Genomic DNA, 22,486 nt, shown 5'->3' on the forward strand with positions numbered 1-22,486 from the left:
TGTTGCTGCTCTTGATTTTTAAGGTCTAATATACATTAATGAATAGCCAATATGGTTTAGCATAGCTTTGATACACATTTTAAAAAATAAAACAAAGTGGGTTGATTATATGATTTTTTTTAAAAAAAGTATCTAAATACAGACTTATCTGAATCTGAGGATTGACTATTGAGTATGTGTGTTTCATGCTTCAAAAAGTTCCTAATTAGTGCAACATTTTATTCCCTAATTGAAGGTAAAAACAAAAAAAGACCACAAAAAACTGTGAAAGTAACATGATTTTAAACCCATAAAAACCCATTCAGTGCACAGTCTGCAAATCCATTCTGACACTATCCTTAATTCATCTGCCAAGCCCACCAGTGCATGTCTCAGTTAAGTGAAGTGCATAGTTACACACCATGTACTGTAAAAAGAAAGGGAGTACTTGTGGCACCTTAGAGACTAACCAATTTATTTGAGCATAAGCTTTCGTGAGCTACAGCTCACTGCATCCAATGAAGTGAGCTGTAGCTCACGAAAGCTTATGCTCAAATAAATTGGTTAGTCTCTAAGGTGCCACAAGTACTCCTTTTCTTTTTGCGAATACAGACTAACACGGCTGTTACTCTGAAACCATGTACTGTGGGGCTGATACTCATTCTCTGGCAGCATAAAGGAGCCTTAGACTTTGTCTCCACTAGCACTTTTGTCAGCACAATTTTTGTTGGTCAGGGGTGTAAAAATGGCATAAGTTTCACAGAGAAAAGTGTCTGTGTAGACAGAGCTATGTCGGCAGGAGAGCTCTGTCCCACCAGCATAGAATAGCTACACGGGAGAACTTACAGCAGCACCGCTGTGCCACCATAATGTCTCTAGGGTAGACTTAGCCTTAGTATAAATGAGAACCAAAGTCTGTACATTCAACAATCATAGAATCATAGAATATCAGGTTTGGAAGGGACCTCAGGAGGTCATCTAGTCCAACCCCCTGCTCAAAGCAGGGCCAATCCCCAACTAAATCATCCCAATGTTTTGTCACAAAGAGTTAGGAGCATTAGCCTTGACTTCTCGCATTAGCTCTACATTTTCTTGGATTTATAGGATTCAATGAGATTTTTAGCATTACTGTAAAATGTTATGCTTGCTAAACAGTAGCTTAATTTATGTGTAGACTGCACATCAACAGCAAATGGTAGTCCAAAATGTCTTGCAGGGCTGGATCTGAGAGTTTATTATAAAAGATGTTCAATTAGAGTACAATTACAACAGTTCAAACATGCCATTCTATTTTTTCTGTTAATGCTCAATTCTGAAAATATGAAAAACAGAATCATTTAAAATGTTATTAGATAACACTTCACATGTGTACTTAGTCTTCCAATAAATAAGTTAAATAAATAGTTTTTGGAGGTTAAGTAGTTTTATGTTTCTGAACGTAAGCTGCTTAACAATGTTGTCAAGAGATATCTAGAGCTATTCATTTTCTGCATGTAGTCAGTACCTGGAAATTAATATGCAAGATAGAAATAGTTTATTTTTATTTCTAGCATAAAGTTTGTGGGGGCTGAGGTTTTGTTAAAACCATTTACTCATTACATATCATGCCATTTTGTGCGCGAGATTCAATAATACTTTCAGACACATTTCAAACAATATCTATGTGAAATAAATAAGGTTTTGTTCCCCATAGATTCTGCCTGTGCTCAAATCCTCACTGACTGCTGCATTACACAATATATTATTCTGCGCAATTTTAGGTGACCCTTTTACACATTTGGGTGAGACAAATTATGAAGGTACCCACTCCCCAGCATGACATTATTGGCAGTGTATTGCAACATTTTGTTGATACAGTAATTCTTTATTCACAGTAAAAAAAAAAGAAGTTTATCTTTTTTTTTTCTTCTGATTCCAACAAATATTGTTCTTTAACCCATTTTGATAAGAATTTCCCTGGGAAACAGCTTGTGTTATCACACAAGATAAGCAAGTGAAAAATGCTTGTCCCAAATGAAGGTTAAGATAATTCAAATATCTCCGGCTTTTATGTGGATAAAATTAAAGTGTTTTCAATAATAGAATTTGTTACCCATAAGAGAATTCACACAAACTTCCAGCATCAGATGCTGAGTGTCAGAACTGCAGTGAAGTGTTGGTCAAAATTTTTAACTCTAGAGAGCAAGTCTCTTCCAAATCTGTAAATTTGGTCCTGCCATTTGCCCAAGCAGAGCCCCCATTCCTGCAGTCCTTATTCAGGTCCTTTATTTGGTTCTTTCCACTGAAGACAATGAGGATTTTACTTCAACAAGGACTGAAATACTGGATATTTAGATATCCAGTGCCAATTTTTTTAAACTCAGATTTGTAGGTGATATCTACACTCAAAATGTACTGCAATTGTGCATGCATAGGTAGCTGCCTGCACAAAAAGCAAAATAGACATCAGTCTGTGTGCAAACACCAGGGTGAAATTCTGGCCCTGCTAAAATCAATAGCACTGACTTCAACATGGCCAAGATTTCACCCTTAGTTTTCATGTACAATCACAATAATTTGTGAGAGTCATGACACACATGGGCCTGGAACCCATCCTTATAGGAATCAAGCCTTCTGCAAAGATAGAACCAGAAAGGGCACCACTGAGCTACCAAAATTTTATCATTTTCTCCAAAAGTAGAAGATGCAAAATCACAAGACAACGTTCAAGATTGCTGCATCATGATCTGAATGTAAATAAATTTTTTACAGTGTGAGTGTAAAAGAAGAGGCTATGGATGGAAGTATGGACAGAGGCCCAAAAGAAAAGTTTTTCTTGGATATTTTTTTTAAAAAACCTGTTATTATTAATGGAGAGAAAAGAATCAATAACAGCATCGGATGAAGTGAGCTGTAGCTCACAAAAGGTTATGCTCAAACAAATTTGTTAGTCTCTAAGGTGCCACAAGCAGCACATTTGAAGCTATTTTTTCCTCTGTGGGATTTGCTTTGTCTTATTTTATCTGACACCAGTCAGAAAGATATACTATTGTGAGCATTTTTTTAAAAAAAAAGGTAAAAACAGAAATCTGATGTGTTTTTCCCCCCATTAAGATTAATTTTTTTTTTACACTTACTTTGCTTAAGTTCTCCTTAGACTCACAAAATGAGACACCCCTGCCCCAAAAAGAATAACCCTGCCGGCCGGTTCAGTAGATTTTCCCCAAACAGTCATGGCACTAAAGCATCCTACTGTCTTAAAAACGGACAGTTTTGTTTTGTTTTTGCTACTGCTTGCAAATCTTTTGCATTCACATACTTGTGTCTCCATTCACTTTATATTCTGCTAAAATATTGAGAGTCACTTCCTCGCTTTTTGATTGCACATTGAGCTCACTTCTTCTAGACATTTTTCTGGTTGCCCTTGAAAGTCTACTTCTAAAGGTATCACCTGCCAAAAAATACAGAATAGGATCTACACAGCTGTTGAGACTAGCTAACCCCCTTGTCACTTGGTAAGTGGCATATACTCTGTCATTGAAGGCACACATTTGTGGAGTCTGAAAATCTAGCCTGGCTCTGAGATTCAATGTCTTCATCACATGAAAGGGAAGATAAGACACGGCAAAGACCATCAACACAATAATAACCAGGTAAATTGATTTTCTCCTAAGAGGAGAATTGTCCAAATCCTTGTAAATCAAAGCTTTCACTATTAGTCCGTAACAACCAAGAATCAATATGAATGGGATGCAGAATATAAACACAGTGGTGCACATGCTGTAAATGAAGTAACTTCTCAGATAATCATCAGTTGTAGTATCATAACATGTAATGGTTTTATTTTTCCTTAGCCCAGTTCCAGAGTAGAACAATATAGGAGAAATCCCAACTACAACAATGACCCAAACAAGGGTACTGATGTAAACAGCATTCTTTTTCTTCAGTCTCCCAAGTGATTTCAAAGGATACACTACCCCTGTGTATCTGTGCACACTGATGCAAGTCAGAAACAAAATGCTGCCATACAGGTTCACATGGAAGATGAACCTTTGCAGTTTGCACATGATATCCCCGAAGATCCAGTCAGTTTTATTGAAGTAATAAAAGATGAGGGCAGGGAGCGTCAAGACATACAAGAAATCAGCTAATGCCAGATTGAACATGTAAACTGAGATGCCACTCCAAGGCCTCATGTGGAAGACAAACATCCAGATCGCCACACTATTGCCCAGAAATCCAGAGATAAAGACTAGAATGTAGACAGTGGGCAGATAATAAAACTGGAAGCCGGTTTTGGTTAGGGAACATTTGGTAGTGGCATTTCCCAGAGTCCAGCCAGTGTTTGACAGAATGTTGGTTTCAGTCCCATTCAAAACAGCTGAAAAGAGGGCTTCAGTCATGATCTCTCCACTAAAGTCAGACGGGTCTGGGGGTAAAGCAGCAACTGTCTCTGGGGGGACAAGAAAGCATCTAAAACGAAAAGGCAAAGAAAGACCCAGTTGGAACCTAGCATTTTATTTATTTATTTATTGCTTTATTCAAACATTGTCAGATGAAGAATCCATGTATACTTGTTCAATTTTATTCACCAATCATTCAATTATTTTTCTCTCTGCAGTTTAGTTGAGCACAGGGCATGAACTTTTCCTATGAAATATTTAAACCAGCCAAGTGTCACACTTGGACATGACACAGGCACCCTTCCTCAGCCCCACTGAAGACTGCCAGCATCCCTGCTGGAATTTAACACATCCAGGTGGGCTGCTGGGAGTCAATAGGGTCCCGCTACAGATCCTTCTCCTCCTCCCTGTCACAGTTGAATAGGGGGTCATCAGGGAGCCGGGGCAACTCTCTACTCCTTCCCTCCTTACTCCCCTTGCTAGATCCCAGTGGACATGAATCTGGCATAAACAAAGAGGAAACAATGAGGGTAAGGAGGAAGTGGCAGCTGCACCAGTGCCCCAGGGATAGGCATCAGGGGCTGTCAGTGGTTGATGGAATGGGGGTACAGACTGCACTGGGAGTAGAAAGGGGCAGGAAATGAAAGAGGGAAATGAAGCAGGCAGGAGCCAAAGTAGGGAAAAGGGGCTGAAAAAAAAAAAGAAAGAAAGAAAGAAAGAAAGAAAGAAGGGAGGGATTAGGAACTAGCAGAAGAGGGGCTGACTTGGCAAGGGCTATAAGGGTGTCTCAGAAGGCAGCACGGGCTCAATGGAAGAGGGAGAGAATGGGTCAAAAGGGGACAAGCTGAAGGAGAAAAAGGGGACAAGCTGAAGGAGGCTCAAGAGGATAAGAGAAGAAGGGCAGACTAGGGGAGGCTGAAGGGGGCCGCGGCAGAAAAGGGAGGCTGCTCTAGGTTCCCTGACACCCGCTTCCTGCCCAAAGCAGTGATTTATATTGCCGCCTTGGAGGTGAGCCGAGAGCCCCTCCAGAGGGACTCCCCTCCCCCGGGCAACCTCGCAGAGCTTCAGCTCTTCCGCCCTCCAAACACCTCAGGCTTCGGGCTACCCTCCAGCCCCCCGCCCGCCCCCTCGGGGCCGCTGTAAGCGGTCCCCTGCCCCGCAGCTCCCTCCACCCGCACTGGCCACCCGGCTACCCCCGGCTCCTTCTCCCTCGGCGGGGACGACGAAGAGTCCCGGCCCCCGCTGCGGGGCGCTCGGGGCAGGCTCCCGTCTCCGCGCACCGGGCAAGCCGTGGCGGGCTGGGGGCAACCGCGCCAAACTTGTGGGCGCGGCAGGGCCAACTTGCCCCGAGCGCTCGGGTCGCTCCCCGCCCCGGGCCATCCTACCTTCCCGGCCGCTCAGCGGGTCCGCTCCTCGGAGATCCGGCCCCCGCCCCCCCGCCGCCTGCTCGGCCCCTCCGGAAGGCAGGAGAAGGGGCGCCCGGAGGGCGGCATGTGCCTCTCACTCCCCGCGCCGGCTAGGAGCGCAGGTCCCCGCCGCGCCACCTTGAAGGCTCGCCGCAGCCCCGCGCGGCACTAGGCGAGGGCGGCGGGAGCGGGCTGAGGAGCAGAGTTCAGCTTCCTGAGGCGGCGGCAGAGCCGGGAGTGGCCGCCACCCACTCAGCAGCCCCAGCCCAATCGCCGGCTCCGCGCCTGCCCCCCTCCGCTCCAGGCCCGGGAACAGGAGCGCGGCACGCAGCAGCGGCTCCGGGAGAAGCGGCTTTCTCACGGGCGTGTTAGCTCAGCCCCACGTACCCTCCCTTCTGACACCCGGGTGGGAGAAGGGGGGAGATAGCAGGGAAGGATCCAGGCGGTCTGGTTCGTTTCCTTGAACAGCCGGCTGTAGCTTTTAGCAGTGGGAAGGGAACACACAACACAGCGAAGTTCCTGACACCCGGAGAGTTGTTCTGCCACAAACAACAGCCATCCCTACAGCTAACAGAGCCGCACAGGGACGGAAACCCCGACCAGTCACACCAACACGTAACACAATCACATTTACAGAGAGAGTTACACGCAGAGACACCTCTCTCTCTCTCTCTCACGCACACAGCACATCTTTCCTAACATCTACGTTAATAGTAAACCGCATTTTTGGCATGACCATGTGTCATTTTATCTCAGATCTGTTGAACGCGGTTACACACATGCATAACTTAAACCATAGACAGACTCACACTGATGTGCGATAACACGGACACGGACAGCTAGATCATTGACACCCATTCACACACACTGAGGCTCATTTACATACACATAGGCACAGAACTCCTCAGACAAGTGGGAACAAAACACCCCCTTTCAGGAGGCAGATGTAGAGAGAACATATGCAGACAGCGGCTCCCTGTTAAACAAATGGGGTTTTTCTCTGTCCTTTATATTTTACCTTGCGAGTCACTGCATTACATTTAAAAATTAATTGGACAGTCGGGGAAAGATTCAGATTCATTCTTACCAGATCTGTGATTCTTCTAAGACCTGGAGACTTCTAAACGTATCTTTATTATTCATTTTAAAAGATTTGTAATTTTTGCCTTCAAAAGTTTCACTGAAGTATTAGTCTACAATGGAAATGCCTGGAAAAAATAATTGACAGGTACCGACTGTAAGCAAAACACAGTATCAGCAGTCCTAGAAGTAAATGGTACAGTTGCTCTCTAGTTTAGCTTTGTGCACTGAGCACTTAATTTACTTTTCCAAAGTAACCTGCATTGCCTTTTCTAGGTCAGAATGTTATTATTTTGTTTCCTTAACAAAACAGAATTCACTGGTTTCAGCCGTCTGGTTTCTTGCTCCTGTGTTAGTAAACTGTGTGATATGTGATACATACTACAGTCACATCCCTGCTAACTTGAAATACAGCCATAGTTTAGCACTATTAGTACTTCTTGCATTATTTATGTATAACATTTTCAAACTTGAAAGTCTCTCTAAATTACATAACTAATTTATTGGAAAAGCTTACTAGGGAAACCATCCAAATACTCTATGTCTCCAGGAATACACAAATGAATACAGAGAGGAATTTTAAACTGGTTACTTCTTGGGGTAAATTACACAAAAATATAGTTTTAAGCAATTTTTTGTTTCTCAGTGATAGGACCTTATGCTTTCTATACATTTTGGTAGGTTTTTGTTGGTATTGTTTCTCTTTTGCAACATTGCAGTAGCTACAGATGAAAGCTTTTTTTTCTTCATTTTATCCCAAATAAGGGAACATCTGAAGAGTATGTATCAATGTACCATAAAAGTCTCATCTTACAAAATTGTTCATAGGTGTCTTCTCATAACCACAGTGTTCCCACAAGAGAACCTACCCACAAAACAGAATATTTATACACATTTTAAGACCACCATGCTGGCTTATGAAAGCAGTAATCTCATTCCTAAGAGGATAAACTACAAGGCTGAAGAGTTTATTTTAATACAAGACTTGGATTGTTGCTATAGAAAAAAATGTAATGCTATTAGCATGCTAAAAGTCTTTTAAAATTGTCTATTGTTTTACTATTAGTAATTTCATTAGTCACATTGATATTTATTATAAAACATTTATCACTAATCTATCCAGCACAGTAAATTTACACAGCATTTTAGTGGTTAGAGTCAGTTATAGTTTAGTTAGGTAAGTGCAGTGCAAGCCTTCCTACACACCTCAACCAAAGCAGACGTCATACCTGATAGCAATTTCCCTGGCATTCCAGTCTTGAGCAAACTGTGAATCATACCAAACAGTTGTAGTTTTGTAATATCAGCAAATATACTGTGAGAACTAAAATCCATTGTCACGTGTTACCTAAGCAGAAGTAGTGTTTTAAGTTCTGACTTCTAAAGGTGAAAGGCATTAACTGTGCAATAACTCAGTGTCCTGTAACCACCAATTAAAAGAAAATGTTTTCAAAATTCTTACCCATAATTGAAATACTGTAAGTGCTTACAGGTCTTGAGCTATGCTCTGAGCCTGCATCACTGACAAGCTGACAATGTAATGAGTAGTCTTGAATACTGAAATACATCAACATTTTATTTAATGATAAATTTAAAAAAACTAAATATAACGGCATTGAAGTACATATACTGGAAATACAATTACTAACACTGTATCAATAACAATATAAAGAAATTAATGTAGAACAATCATCTTTTCTGCTCATAGTTAGAGGTGATCAAAGGGATGTGAGGCTCAAATCATGACCCCACTGAAGCCAGTCATAAAACTCCATTGACTTCAATAGAGCCATGATTTCATCTGAAGTATATAAGAGGAAGAAAGAAGTGTATGTAGTAATATTCCTCAAGAAAGCATGGAAGCTACTATTTATAAATCATGAGTGTTTGAGATTCTATGCATCAAATTAATAAAGTCATAATAAAGATTAGAGATGATTAAGGTGTTGTGTTTTAGGGGAAGCAGAGCCTAAGTGGCTTCTTTTCACAGCATCATCCCACTTGCTAAACAAGACAGGGTGAAAATGATTATTAATAATAAAAATATTATTTGTAAACCATGCACTCCTCTTCCCTGCAAAAAAGTGCAAAAAAGTGTACAGAACAGCAATCATAAAACAACTTCATTAAATAAACGGAACACTCCAAACTTGACAAAACTACAGACAAAGCCACATCAGAGGCAGTAATTTAAAAATGCCTCTAAAACAATACTTTTTAGGGATGGATGAAATGAGCTGGATTTCAGAAGGCAGCCTGAGGGAGCGAGGAAACAAAAGCTTGATTGCTTACCAACTTTAGGAGTGATGGCAGAACTCCCTAAGCACCAAGTGAGTGCAAAACCTGTAGGTGAAGGCTCCAATAGGAGGTCCTTGAATAGGAACAACCCCAGATTTATAAACCATTAAAGCAAATTTAAACTAAATCCTCAGCTTAATGGGCACCCAAACAAAGAGCACAGAGCAGGCTCAATATGATTCTAATAGCTCTAACCCATGAGCAATCGATGCATTTGGCTTAGCCTCATGGTAACCCAGCAAAGAGGAAATTACAATAATCAAAGACTGGAGATCATGAGGGCACACGAGGGCATCCAGTATGTCTGGATAAATAAGATAAATAAAGGGCACAACCTCTGCAAATTGCATTGCTGAAAACCACATTTCTAAAACTAGCCAATGCATGGCTTTCCATGGACAGGGCATGCTCAACAATGCCACAATTTTTAGCTTGACTCAGTGACTGCCACATCAGTTCCCTCAAACAGAGGAGTTATAAAAGAGAAGCTAGTTATCTGATAAAAATGATCCCTGTCCAATAACACCACTTCTGTCTTACCAGGGGTCAGGACAAGAAGCTCTGACAGGATAAACATGTGTATGGTATTATGAATTAAGTATATCATCAGGTTTGTTATTCATTTATAATGAGTTTCATAGATTCATAGATATTAAGGTCAGAAGGGACCATTACGATCATCTAGTCTGACCTTCTGCACAACGCAGGCCACAGAATCTCACCCACCCACTCCTGTGAAAAACCTCTCACCTAGGTCTGAGTTATTGAAGTCCTCATATTGTGGTTTAAAGACTTCAAGGAACAGAGAATCCTCCAGCAAGTGACCCGTGCCCTATGCTACAGAGGAAGGCGAAAAACTTCCAGGGCCTCTTCCAATCTGCCATGGAGGAAAATTCCTTCCCAACCCCAAATATGGTGATCAGCTAAACCCTGAGCATATGGGCAAGATTCACCAGCCAGATACCCAGGAAAGTTTGTGTCATCTATACGGATAGGAATAGAACCTAGTCAAATAATGGAAAAACAAACAAACTGTGAAAATTATGTCAATTTTTATCTTATTTGTCTAATCAAAATTTCTATGGTTTATGAACAAAGTTTTGAAATTTGAAAAAAATTCAACCTGTTGTAGTTAAGAGTTTCTATTGTACTTGCATTTGTATTAGCTATATAAACGTAACAGTGTTCATGGCTGGATTTATTCAGCGGGAATTTTAGCTGAGTAAGGAATGTAGGATCAGATCCCATAAATGCTCATGCAAAGAAGTGAAGACAAAAGATTGTAGAAAAAGAACAACCTGAATTACTCCAACTCACTCCGCAGAGCCATCATTCTCTACATTTACCATTTTGAATGTGTATATTGGTTATGTGTCTGATGTTTGGTGATGTTGTTTCATGTAAATTGAACTATGTCATGCCATTTTGTAATTCATACAGTTCGAAAACTTGCTTTCCATTTTCAAAAGGAAGAGCCATTTCTTACTGTTATTGTGCTTTTGGGGCCTATCTAGCCCCTTGGGACTCAGTCGGATTATTTGCAGTCCTCCCAACGCTACCACAGAGTGGCAGTGGCCTCTTGAGCCATGACTGGATTGTTGCCTGATCTTTAGGGGTTAATGTTATTGTATCTGATATGCGTTATAGGTTCGCCAGTTGATCTGATCAGAAGATAATAAGGTTCTGTCCCAGAATCAGGCTACACAGAGTCTTGTAAGAACCGTTGGGCTATACAGCAAGCACACCCACACTGAGGAAAAAACACAGCCTTAGAGACTTTTATTAATATTAGCAGAAAAAACGAACAGGAGTAGTTGTGGCACCTTAGAGACGAACAAATTTATTAGAACATAACCTTTCGTGGGCTACAGCCCACTTCATTGGATGCATAAAATGGAACATATAGTAAGAAGAGATTGATTATATATATATATATATATATATATATGTGTGTGTGTGTACACACACACACAGAACATGAAAAAGTGGAGTAAGAGGCTAATTAATTAGATGAGCTATTATCAGCAGGAGAAAAAAAAACTTTTGTAGTGATAATCAAGATGGCCCATTTAGATAGTTGACAAGAAGGTGTGAGGATACTTAATATGGGGAAAAGATTCAGTATGTGTAATGAATAAAGTGACACCATCATAGGACCTAATCACATTAGCCACTCCATCAAGGGCTCATTCACCTGCACATCTACCAATGTGATATATGCCATCATGTGCCAGCAATGCCCCTCTGCCATGTACATTGGCCAAACCGGACAGTCTCTATGCAAAAGAATAAATGGACACAAATCTGACATCAGAAATCATAACATTCAAAAACTGGTAGGAGAACACTTCAACCTCTCTGGCCACTCAGTAAAAGATTTAAGGGTGGCAATTTTGCAACAGAAAAGCTTCAAAAACAGACTCCAAGGAGAAACTGCTGAGCTTGAATTAATATGCAAACTAGATACCATTAACTTGGGTTTGAATAGAGACTGGGTGTGGCTGGGTCATTACACATATTGAATCTATTTCCCTAAATTAAGTATCCTCACACCTTCTTGTCAACTGTCTAAATGGACCATCTTGATTGTCACTACAAAAGTTTTTTTCTCCTGCTGATAATAGCTTATCTTAATTAATTAGCCTCTTACTCCACCTTTTCATGTTCTCTGTATAATATATATTATATTCATATTCATTCTTACTATATGTTCCATTCTATGCATCCAGTGAAGTGGGCTGTAGCCCACGAAAGCTTATGTTCAAATAAATTTGTTAGTCTCTAAGGTGCCACAAGTACTCCTGTTCTTTTTGTGAATACAGACTAACACGGCTGCTACTCTGATAAGCAGAAAAGTTATCGAAGTTCCAAACCCCAGAATTAGAAGGAAATAATACTGTTCTGGAGTTACATGTGGTATTTTCTATAAAAACTTCCTAGATTAACATTCACACACCCTTCCTTGGGAACCTGATGGCAAGAGACAAAGGACCAGCCTCGCCTCTGGCATGCCAAAAGAATCCAATGGCCTCAATGCTCGAGTTGAAGATGGACAAAGCTCGGAAAAGCTAAACTAAACTATACCCTCATGGTAGTTTGCCCCTCTTAGAGGGCCTGAACACTATATGCCCAACCTTCCATGTCCAAATCTAATTTCATCATCTTCATAATATTGGGATGCACTTACTTTATAGGCTGGCATATTAATACATATTGATAATATATTCATACATATTAATGACAATTAGCTCATTCTCAAACCTGTTATTTCTGGCCTGAACTGGTTCTGTGGTTGTTACTTGCATGTTCTTTGTGGTATACCTTGTGGTTACCATTAAGGCTTAGGTAAACAAAATCTAAAGGGTAACCAGTAGCCCATGTATCGAAACCAAAGGTCACAAACATACTTGACTATATGTATGCTAACTTGCTTTAGCTCATCATACAGGATATGGGCCTATAGGTTCCTTGTGTTACTGCCAAACATAATAAAATACTCTTATTATATTGGATTTATAGCTTTGTATTAAACAGACAAATCAATAATATTGGGCATGATATAATATAGCAAGCAAGCCAGCAGGCTAGCCCTATGGGCTACAGGATACCCACTCCTGTCCTAATGCACCCACTTCAAAGGGTGATGGTGGTAAGCACACTACTGCATTCAGCAGCCAAGCTCCTCCCTGCTGCACCCACAAACAGCCCGTGCGTTGCCTTGCAGAGCTGGGCTTTGCACCACACAGGGAATGCACATCTCATATATGGATGCTAACCTCTTGCACTTTGGAATCAAACTGCTTCAGCTGCCAGAGGCCCCTTACGTTCAACTAAGCAAGAAATGGATGGGTCACTTCTTGACTAATTATGAAACATCGCTGCACTATTGTGATTTCATAGGCTGATGGCAACTGTATTTTGCTGATTATATCAATAATTTTTTCCTATTTCAGAGCATGATCATAAAATGTGCTAGATTTTGACCCATTTCTCCACACCTCTATCATATATCTTAATCATTCCATATATACACAGCTGAGTAGGCTTCTCATCCAATGTTTTCTTTGCTATAGTTTGAATTAATTCCAGTTTTGTTTCTTGATGCTTTGTCCACAAAAATCAAAGGATTTTTTGCCACTCATTTCCATTAGAAAAAACATGCAGTTTTTTTCCCACCTGGCCTTTCACAGCTGAATTGATTCAACTGCATGATAAATCCCTAACAAAGAAAAAAAGCATGTTACACATCAAATGGAAATTCTCAAGCAGTCCAATCGCTGAAAAACTATAGTAGAGGGTGCGGGTTGTGTGCAGAAGGAATGATTTAGACATAATCTAAGTAGTTCATATCTTTTGTTTTCAATTATCAAGGAGATTAAAGGTATATTAGGATTTGAAAGTATATTAGTATGAAAGACAGGGCAAAAAAAAAATCAGACTTTTAGTCTCATCATTATTACAACCCACTTGTTGCAGCAAAGGGAAGGCTGTGCAGGGCTCAGCACACTGCCTCCATGTTGGAGGGAAAGACTTTCCTCTCTCAGAAAGCCCTCTTACTTTGAGTTAGCATGAGGGACCAGGAGTTGTCCATTGTAAGCATGTACAAAAAGTACTGCATAAGATCAGATCTTTGATCCATCTAGTTCAGTATCCTGTCTAATGGAGGCCAGCACTAGATGTTCACAGGAAAGTGCAAAAAAGTCAATGGAAAATTGTGGAATATTTTCTCAGAGGAAGTTTTTCAATAACCCTCATCATTTATCATGAGGGTTTGTATCCACTGTACTTATCTTATTTAACTGTAACTGTGGATATTCTCATTATCTAGGTAAGATGCCCCCGCCTTCACTAGGCTTTTATCGTGAATTGATTAACTCAAGTTAAGAGACCCCTCCACCAAAGAGCAAAGACAAGGCCTAAGTCAGCTGAGTACAAAGGACTTGATCCTGCACCACTGAATCAATGGGCGCATAATCAGATCCTGAATGAAGCAATGTTGCCTTCACTAGTGCTGAAAGGCCGTTCATTCTACATGGTGAATGTGCTACTCAGGCAAAATTGCCACTAATGGAGCAACAGAATGTAAAGCACAAGTTTATTTGGTGTTAATCTATTTACCTAATGCTGGAGTCTGACATACTCAACCTGTTTGCTGCCACTCTTGCAGCCCTGAAATACATGTTGTTTGTTCTTGAGTCAAGCACTCTAAATTCAGTTGCTTTTGAAAAAACATGATGCCAAACTGATTTGACAAAAGAAAGCCAAACAACACCGTGAAGAGGCCAGCCTCCTTTCTTGGCCATTACATCAAATATTTCCTTAGTCTTGAGCACTGACGAAGCAAATCTTAACATCAGGTGACTGACCAAAAGACAACAGAAAGACCCTTTGCATTGGTCTTGAACATTTCAGGATTAATATTAATTCTGCTTATGTTATTGGAACCATCTTTGCTAGCTATATTTCCCATATACTTTCCTTGAACGCTTCAGAAATGTACGTTAAGCAGCAGGGGTAATGGCTTCTACAAATGCTGCCAAATACTCCTTTTTATCTATTTCTTAGAAGCCAGAATGATTGGTTCTCTTTATCCAAAACATTCCCCTTCCCTGTGCCAAATCTCAACAGCCCTTTTGAAAAGAATGCCAGATAAGCCAACTAGCTACAAAGGATAAATAAGTCAGTCCCTTGACTGAGGTGGGGAAAAAAATTTCAATGTCATGTTGTTCCTCTATGAGCACCAGTCTGGGGTGAGGGGTGGGAGCTCCTTCCTGGGGGGGAAAAAGCAAAAAAATGCTGTAGACCATATTAGAGCCTGGGACAATTTGCCTTCAATCTACAAGACTTAACAAAATTTCCAGAGTTCAGGATTGCTCCTCTACTGCTCTGAGTTGCAGGGAATAATTGATCAGAATAATTTACCACATCTGTTTCACACACTCCATTAGTCACATGTTGAAAGTGAGTCTCAGTTGAGATGCCATCCTGCTCACCTCTAACATCAGCATGTGGTTATAAAGTGCTCTTCTCTGGCTATCTTAAAGTTTGGCTGATTTCTATCCTATTTCTCAAGCTCTTGTTTCTCATTGCCTTTTTTTCTGACTACTCTGGGGTGCACTCACTGTTCCTGTAGATTTGAGCAGTCATATTTATATTCTTTGTAGTTGATCACTCAATGTACTGTCGATGACAAATTGTTAACTTAAGTTATCAAGGAGAACATGACCTAATATACAAGGTTAAAGTATTGAAAACCCCTTTTCTCATTTAAGAAGAAAAAGACTGCTGGCAACAGAAGAAATGTGTATACAGTATATATATTTTTGAATCCTTGAAACCATATGATATTTTATTGTCTTTAAAACAAATTCTGCATGGGTTAATTAGACACTAAGGTGATCAGTTCATTGCAGGCTTGAAAGGCGGAGATGATCTAGGGAAGTTTGGTAGCTTCCTACTCTAAGTGTTTCTTCTGTTTTGGAAGAAAAAATTGGTACAATGTGGCGCCTCCATAACACACTGTTTCATATATGATTATTAACTTGGAGGAATGGGGTGATGCCAACACAGTTATACTCTTTTAACCCCCAATAAAATGTATGTCAGTGGAAATATTTGCCTCTCTTTGACTGCAGTTTTGAGGTGGCTAGTTACTATCAGAATGAGGAAGTGGGTTGTGATGGTCTGTGTTACTCTACAAGGTGAAATATGTGATACAAATACATGGTCAACAATTCTTAAACACTATAAAATGTTGCAAAATAACCACTTTTCTAGGTTCAAAAAAATTCGAGCTAGGGAAACTGTTTCAAACTATAGCAGGGAGTATTTTGCCTGTAGGAAAAGGTGGCATTATAAATCCAAAATGACTTACCAATAGAGAGGTTTTGTTCAGATGTCAGCCAAGAGAGACAATGGCTTTTGGAAGGCTTGGCTGAGATGTTGACACATACATTAGAGTTTCCTTAACTAGTCAACCAGGCAAATAGGGAGGAAATGGCAAAGTTTTCATGTCAACAGAATTCAGTAAAGTACTTATTAAATGATGTAATAAGGGAAACTGAATAAAACATTTACTCATAGGTGTTCTAACTTAGGCAGGACAGTTAAAGGTAACATATGGCAATGTCAGGTTTTTCACACATACAAAGATAAAGTCCAGCAGAAGAACTATTAACAGAGAGACCATGGAGCTTGAGGGAGAGAACCATCTGAGACAGGCAGAAACACAATCTGGAAGAAGGATGCTCAAGGTCACTGGACAATTAGAAATGGAGCAAGATGTAAGAATTTTAATCCTTCTTAATCAATAGATTAAAACACAACATATGTTTTCCCGTAACTAGCTAAGATTTGGATAGTCTAGAATGTTTAACTCTTTATAATTGGGATAAAAGTTGCTATAGTTAAGGTAACTGGAATAGGTGCCTTTCACTGGGAAGCTTTTGAGAGAAGGAAATCCAAATCTGAATCTCGGAGGAGGCTAAGTTAAGATAGTTGTCAAAGGCTTTGGGGCCCATTCCCAAACCAGTTGAGCTAGGACACTGGTCAGCTGGAACAGAGACATGAGACTTAAAGATCGGGAGAAATGCAATGCTCGGGAGACCTCTGTAGTGCCATTAGAAGTGATCACGTTATTTCAAGACAAATATTGTTTCTCTGCTCTGTTTATTCTAATGGTGACCTTGTTGCCATATTTGACTATAACTGGGCAACAGAAGCTACAGCAATATCTTCAGCATGACTCTTTAAACGCACCTGAAAAATTTGCTGATACGTGATGCAAAATTTTTTTTAAATACATCAGAAGCAGAAAGCCTTCTAAACAACGAGGGAGGCCACTGGACGATTGAGATGCTGAAGGAGCACTGAAAGATGATAAGGCCATTGTGGAGAGACTAAATGAATTCTTTGCATCGGTCTTCACTGTTGAGGATGTGAGGGAGATTCCCAAACCTGAGCCATTCTTTTTGTGCAACAGATCTGAGGAACTGTCCCAAATTGAGGTGTCATTAGGGGAGGTTTTGGAACAAATTGATAAACTAAACAGTAATAAGTCTCCAGGACCTGATGGTATTCACCCAAAAGTTCTGCAGGTACTCAAATGTGAAATTGCAGGACTACTAACTGTTATCTGTAACCTATCATTTAAATCAGCTTCTGTACCAAATGACTGGAGGATAGCTAATGTGACGCCAATTTTTAAAAAGGTCTCCAAAGGTGACTGGTAACTACAGGCCAGGAAGCCTCACTTCAGTACCAGGCAAATTGGTGAAACTATCGTAAAGAACAAAATTGTCAGACAAATAGATGAACATAATTTGTTGGGAAATAGTCAACATGGTTTTTGTAAAGGGAAATTATGCCTGACCAATCTACTAGAATTCTTTGAGGGGGGGGTCAACAAGCATGCAGACAAAGGAGATCCAGTGGATATAGTGTATTTAGATTTCCAGAAAGCCTTTGACAAGGTCCCTTACTGAAGGCTCTTAAGCAAAATAAGCAGTCATGGGATAAGAGGGAAGGTTCTATCATGGATTGGTAACTGGTTAAAAGATAGGAAACAAAGGGTAGGAATAAATGGTCATTTTCAGAATGGAGAGAGGTAAATAGTGGTGTCCCGCAGGGATCTCCAACTGGGCTCAGACCTATTTAACATATTCATAAACAATCTGGAAAAAGGGGTAAACAGTGCGGTGGCAAAATTTGCAGATGATACAAAACTACTAAAAATAGTAAAGTCCCAGGCAGACTGCGAAGAGCTACAGAAAGATCTCACAAAACCAGGGTGACTGGGCAACAAAATGGCAGATGAAATTTAATGTTGATAAATGCAAAATAATGCACATTGGAAAACATAATCCTAACTAAACATATACAATGATGGGGTCTAAATTAGCTATTACCACTCAAGAAAGAAATCTTGGAGTCACTGTGGATAGTTCTCTGAAATCATCCACTCAATGTGCAGTGGCAGTCAAAAAAGCAAACAGAATGTTGGGAATCATCAAGAAAAGGATAGGTAATAAGAGATAAAATATATTGCCTCTATATAAATCCATGGTACGCTCACACCTTGAATACTGCGTGCAGATGTGGTTGCCTCATCTCAAAAAAGATAGATTAGAATTGGAAAAGGTTCAGAAAAGGGCAACAAAAATTATTGGGGTAGAGAATGGCTTCCATATGAGGAGAGATTAATAAAACTTGGATTTTCAGCTTGGAAAAGAGGTGACTAAGGGGCGGGGGGATATGATAGAGGTCTGTAAAATCCATGAATGGTATAGAGAAAGTAAATAAGAAAATGTTATTTACTCCTTCTCATAATATAAGAACAAGGTCCACCAAATGAAATTAATAGGTAGCAGGTTTAAAACGAACACAAGAAAGTATTTTTTTCACGCAACGCACTGTCAACTTCTGGAACTCCTTGCCAGAGGGTATTGTGAAGGCCAATACTATAACAGGGTTCAGAAGGGAGCTAGATAGATTCATGGAACATAGCCATTGATGAACCTATTAGCTTGGATGGGCTGGAATGATGTCCCTAGCCTCTGTTTGCCAGAAGCTGGGATTGGGTGACAGGGCATGGATCACTTGATGATAACCTGTCTGTTCGTTCCCTTTGGGGCACCTGCCATTGGCCAGTGTCAGAGGACAGGATAGTGGGCTTGATGGACCTTTGGTCTGACCCAGTATGGCCGCTCTTATGTGTGAAGTGAAAGACTCATTTGCCCAGAAGAAATTAAATGTGCTCTTAAATATTAATTTGCCTATCATGGATGCCTAAATTTTGTGGGTGCAGTTAAGTACAAGTGGGCAGCACTGAAAGTTTGGCTACAAACACCAAAAATAAAACATTAAGCAATGTTTTGTAGTAGAGCATTGCTGTCATATCATCTGACCATCAAGAAATCTTTCCAAGGACATCTTTGACAATGATAGAGTCAAATAGTGCACTTGTACTGAAACAGCTACAGTATAGATTAATCATATCACATCACATCAGCACCATGTCCGTTTTTTATTATATAAAAAGTAATCTTTGCCAATGATGCTGATCATCTAATATAGCCAATTGTTGTGTAATAAAAAGGGTCCTAATCCTGCAGTCAATTGGCTTCAATGGGAGTTTTGGGGTTGCAGGAGTGAGAAAGGTTATATTTGAGATTCGTATACTGGACTGGGACTCGGGAGATCTGAATTCAATTCTCAGCTCGGTCATGGGTGATCTTGATTATAAACTTCAGCCCCCAAAGAAAGTGTTGAAGAGTTTACAAGCATTGAAAATAGGTGCTTAGAATTTGAGGGACCACCAAGTTACCTGCACTGTAGTTGTTTGGTCACTCATGCAGATGCAGCAGGGGAGCCAGAAAGCAGTAGTTTAGATTCATCAGGATCTCAGGAAAAATGATTTTCCTCAAGTTATATATTGTTATGGCACAGTCACTAGGTGACACTCTTATGCATAGTCTTCCAAGTTCTAACCACAGGAGGAAACATTCAATCACAGGTATACATACTGTGGTGGTTTTAGTTTGATTAAGCGAGGTTCTGTGTAGAGGAAGTTATCATTGGAGGGGTATCTGTGTAAGCAGCAGGAGAGTTTGCCCACTGACTGTCTATGATTAGAGTCAATTCTTGAGGCAGAGTTGCTCTCTGGGAACCAGGCATTGTTTTTGGGCAGAGATTCCTGAAAGCAGGGATGCCATTTGATCACCTCTATTCCCTGGGCTGATGTAAATAAAACAAGTAATTGTTGAAATATACCCAGAGTCTGCATCACTGATTTCTCCTACACTGGAAAGCTGACCTGTAAGGCCCTTAACATCTGCCACTACTGGGCAGAGGGTCAGAAGGAACAATATTAGAGTGCTAATTATATTTCCCTTTTAGTATTTCTATAAACATGTTTAAGTTTCAGCAAAACAATTGCATTTCACCTTTAACGTAATATTGGGATCAGGTGCTGTTGATTTAAAGTAGCTTTTTGACAGTACTAATGAGTACAGGGAGACTAAAAACTTGAAGGCATGAATGTTACAAGTGTAGCACATTGTGAAATTTTTCAGAGTGAACCCCAAAGATGAAATGGGCAAGGGGGTCACTCATTTCATATTAAACATTGGGAAGGTGGTTTTATAAAGACCACACTGGATATATTTTGTAAGAGCTATGATCACAAATCAGACTGAATAGTTTGGCAATAGAATAGTTTGGCAATAGACCAACTTATAGGCCATCAGCAAGATAGGCATTCACACCTTTCTGGGGAGAGGGAGCCACACAAAAAAATGGAGGTGAAGTAGCTCTGCAGTCAGCAAAGTCATCTAATTAAGCCAATAGAATTTTTGTCATGAGACTATTCTATACCTACACTTCCTTTTCTGATGACTGTATTTTGAGTTCTACACTAGCTGATCTGAATGAAATTAAAGACATTGCATCCAATCAAGCAGAGCATTATAGTTCCTAGAGAAAGCTCAGAATGTACAATTGTGTTGACAGAAATAATGTCATGATGAATGTTTTTCCATAAAATATTATCTGATGGAGTGCAAAGTACACCCTTAGTGTCTGCCTATTTATTGTAACTGCTTCCACAATATGAAGCAGTCAAACATGATTCCTACTCAGGCCTCACTGTAAACAGTGAACGCAAACTACTAATTGAAGGTAAACTACTCATTGGCTATGGTTCTGTAAGCCATACTCCCCTGCAGTTGGTACTGTATTATAATCCAGAAGTATCAGCAAACACATGAAGGTAAGTGCTGATCACATGCAGACTGTCAGATTGATATGCCATTCCATTGACAAAAATGTACTATCAAGTTCCCTCTGACGTGAAGTTAATCTTGATACAATGATGAGTTTTTAAACCTATTTTTTCACTGGAAGTATTCTGCTCCCTGAGAACCCAGATTGTAAGTCTAGATGAACCATAAATGATTCAAGCAGCTTGAATCTTCCTTTCCTTGATGTTATTGTCCTGTCAAGCAACCCTTGCAGGTCTTCATCCACATTACTAAATTAAGAAGAGTCGTGTTCAATATCCACTGTGTTTCTCTGGATCATTGGGAGCAAGCAGACTGTTAGAATACAGCTCTAAGAGGTCTCTTGTGTATGTATGCACATGATTTATATGTTGTTTTGCCTAGTCTATAGAAGTTAATCAGTGAGATAGTACAGAGCACATCAGATTAATAATTCATGAATTACTGGATGTGCTAAATGCTTCAGAGGCCATACAAGACACTTAGACGCCCATATCCAATGTTCTGTCATGGTAAGTCTCCTTCAGCAAATAGAAGACTTAGTAAGCGGCAACAGCTTGGATACACTGATACATGTGTTGGTGGCAGACGGAAAGGTGAAACAGATTTAGTCTCTGCTTTTCCCCTTGGTGGTCCTTTACCTTTGGATAACAATAGTATTATCTTACTATACATTAGAAATGGAATAAAACAATGGTGAGTTAGTGATAACCCTAATGACTTTTGGCTAGTAGCCTTATCTGAATGCCCTGGCTAATTTTAAGTGTTGAACCCAATAGAGAAATTCAGAAGTTAGGCAAAGAGAACCTATCATATAGTACTGAAATCCTATCTAGATTAATTTGTTGCTCTCTTATACCTTCTTGTGTCAAATTGGCTGACTTCAAATTCAGGACCTGAGATTCTCAGGATTCCAGCTGTTGATCAATAAATACCATGGTGCTGAGCATCTGAGATTATAATATATAAAAATAAAGGTAACAATTGATTCGTGGTCTGGTTTTAGCTGGTGACAATGAAATAGTGAGATGGGAGTAGTCAAGCTTGATTAATAAAGCAATCAAGTTACCTTTATTATTTTAGAATAGTGCACAACAAGGAGAGGTATACAATACCCAACCTTTATAGAACCAAGCTTCCCATCAATGACACAAATGAGAGTTTGCACATGTTTCAAATTGGCAAGCATATATAGCAATACTCAAGCCTCCCATACCAGTGGGGTTAGAATACTTATTCTGATTAACAGAATATTATGCTAAACACTGAGGTTCTGCTGGGATGGGAACTCGAACCCAGGTCTGAAGGGTGCAGGAGAGCTGATGCATCCATGCCTCTTCCCAGCAGCCATTACCACAGACCCTGTGGAGACAAACAGCACAGGATATACCAACTCAGATGGACAGACTGACAGCCTCCCTTGTGGCCCCTGATTGGTCCGGGTGTCCTGTATAAACACAGGATTTGTTCCAGGAAGTGTCTATGCAATGAGGTAGACTCCCCTGCCAGCTGTAGTGACAGACCTGTCTCTTAGCTGGGGTCAGGAGTTCAAGAGCAAACCTGG

At 40.2% G+C, this 22,486-nt stretch overlaps 1 protein-coding gene across 1 annotated transcript; it reads right to left on the minus strand.

Annotated features, from left to right (window-relative positions):
* Nucleotides 1-583: 583 nt before the first annotated feature.
* Nucleotides 584-6,056, minus strand: P2RY1 (purinergic receptor P2Y1). Its single transcript, XM_074963750.1, has 2 exons — nt 5,747-6,056; nt 584-4,431 (listed from the first exon to the last, which is right to left on the minus strand). Exon 2 carries the CDS (start codon nt 4,359-4,361, stop codon nt 3,270-3,272), a length of 1,092 nt encoding a protein of 363 aa, XP_074819851.1. The 5' UTR covers nt 4,362-4,431; nt 5,747-6,056; the 3' UTR covers nt 584-3,269.
* Nucleotides 6,057-22,486: the final 16,430 nt, after the last annotated feature.

This window comes from Natator depressus, chromosome 9 (genome assembly GCF_965152275.1).
Source record: "Natator depressus isolate rNatDep1 chromosome 9, rNatDep2.hap1, whole genome shotgun sequence".
In the NCBI taxonomy this organism is placed as follows: Eukaryota; Metazoa; Chordata; order Testudines; family Cheloniidae; genus Natator; species Natator depressus.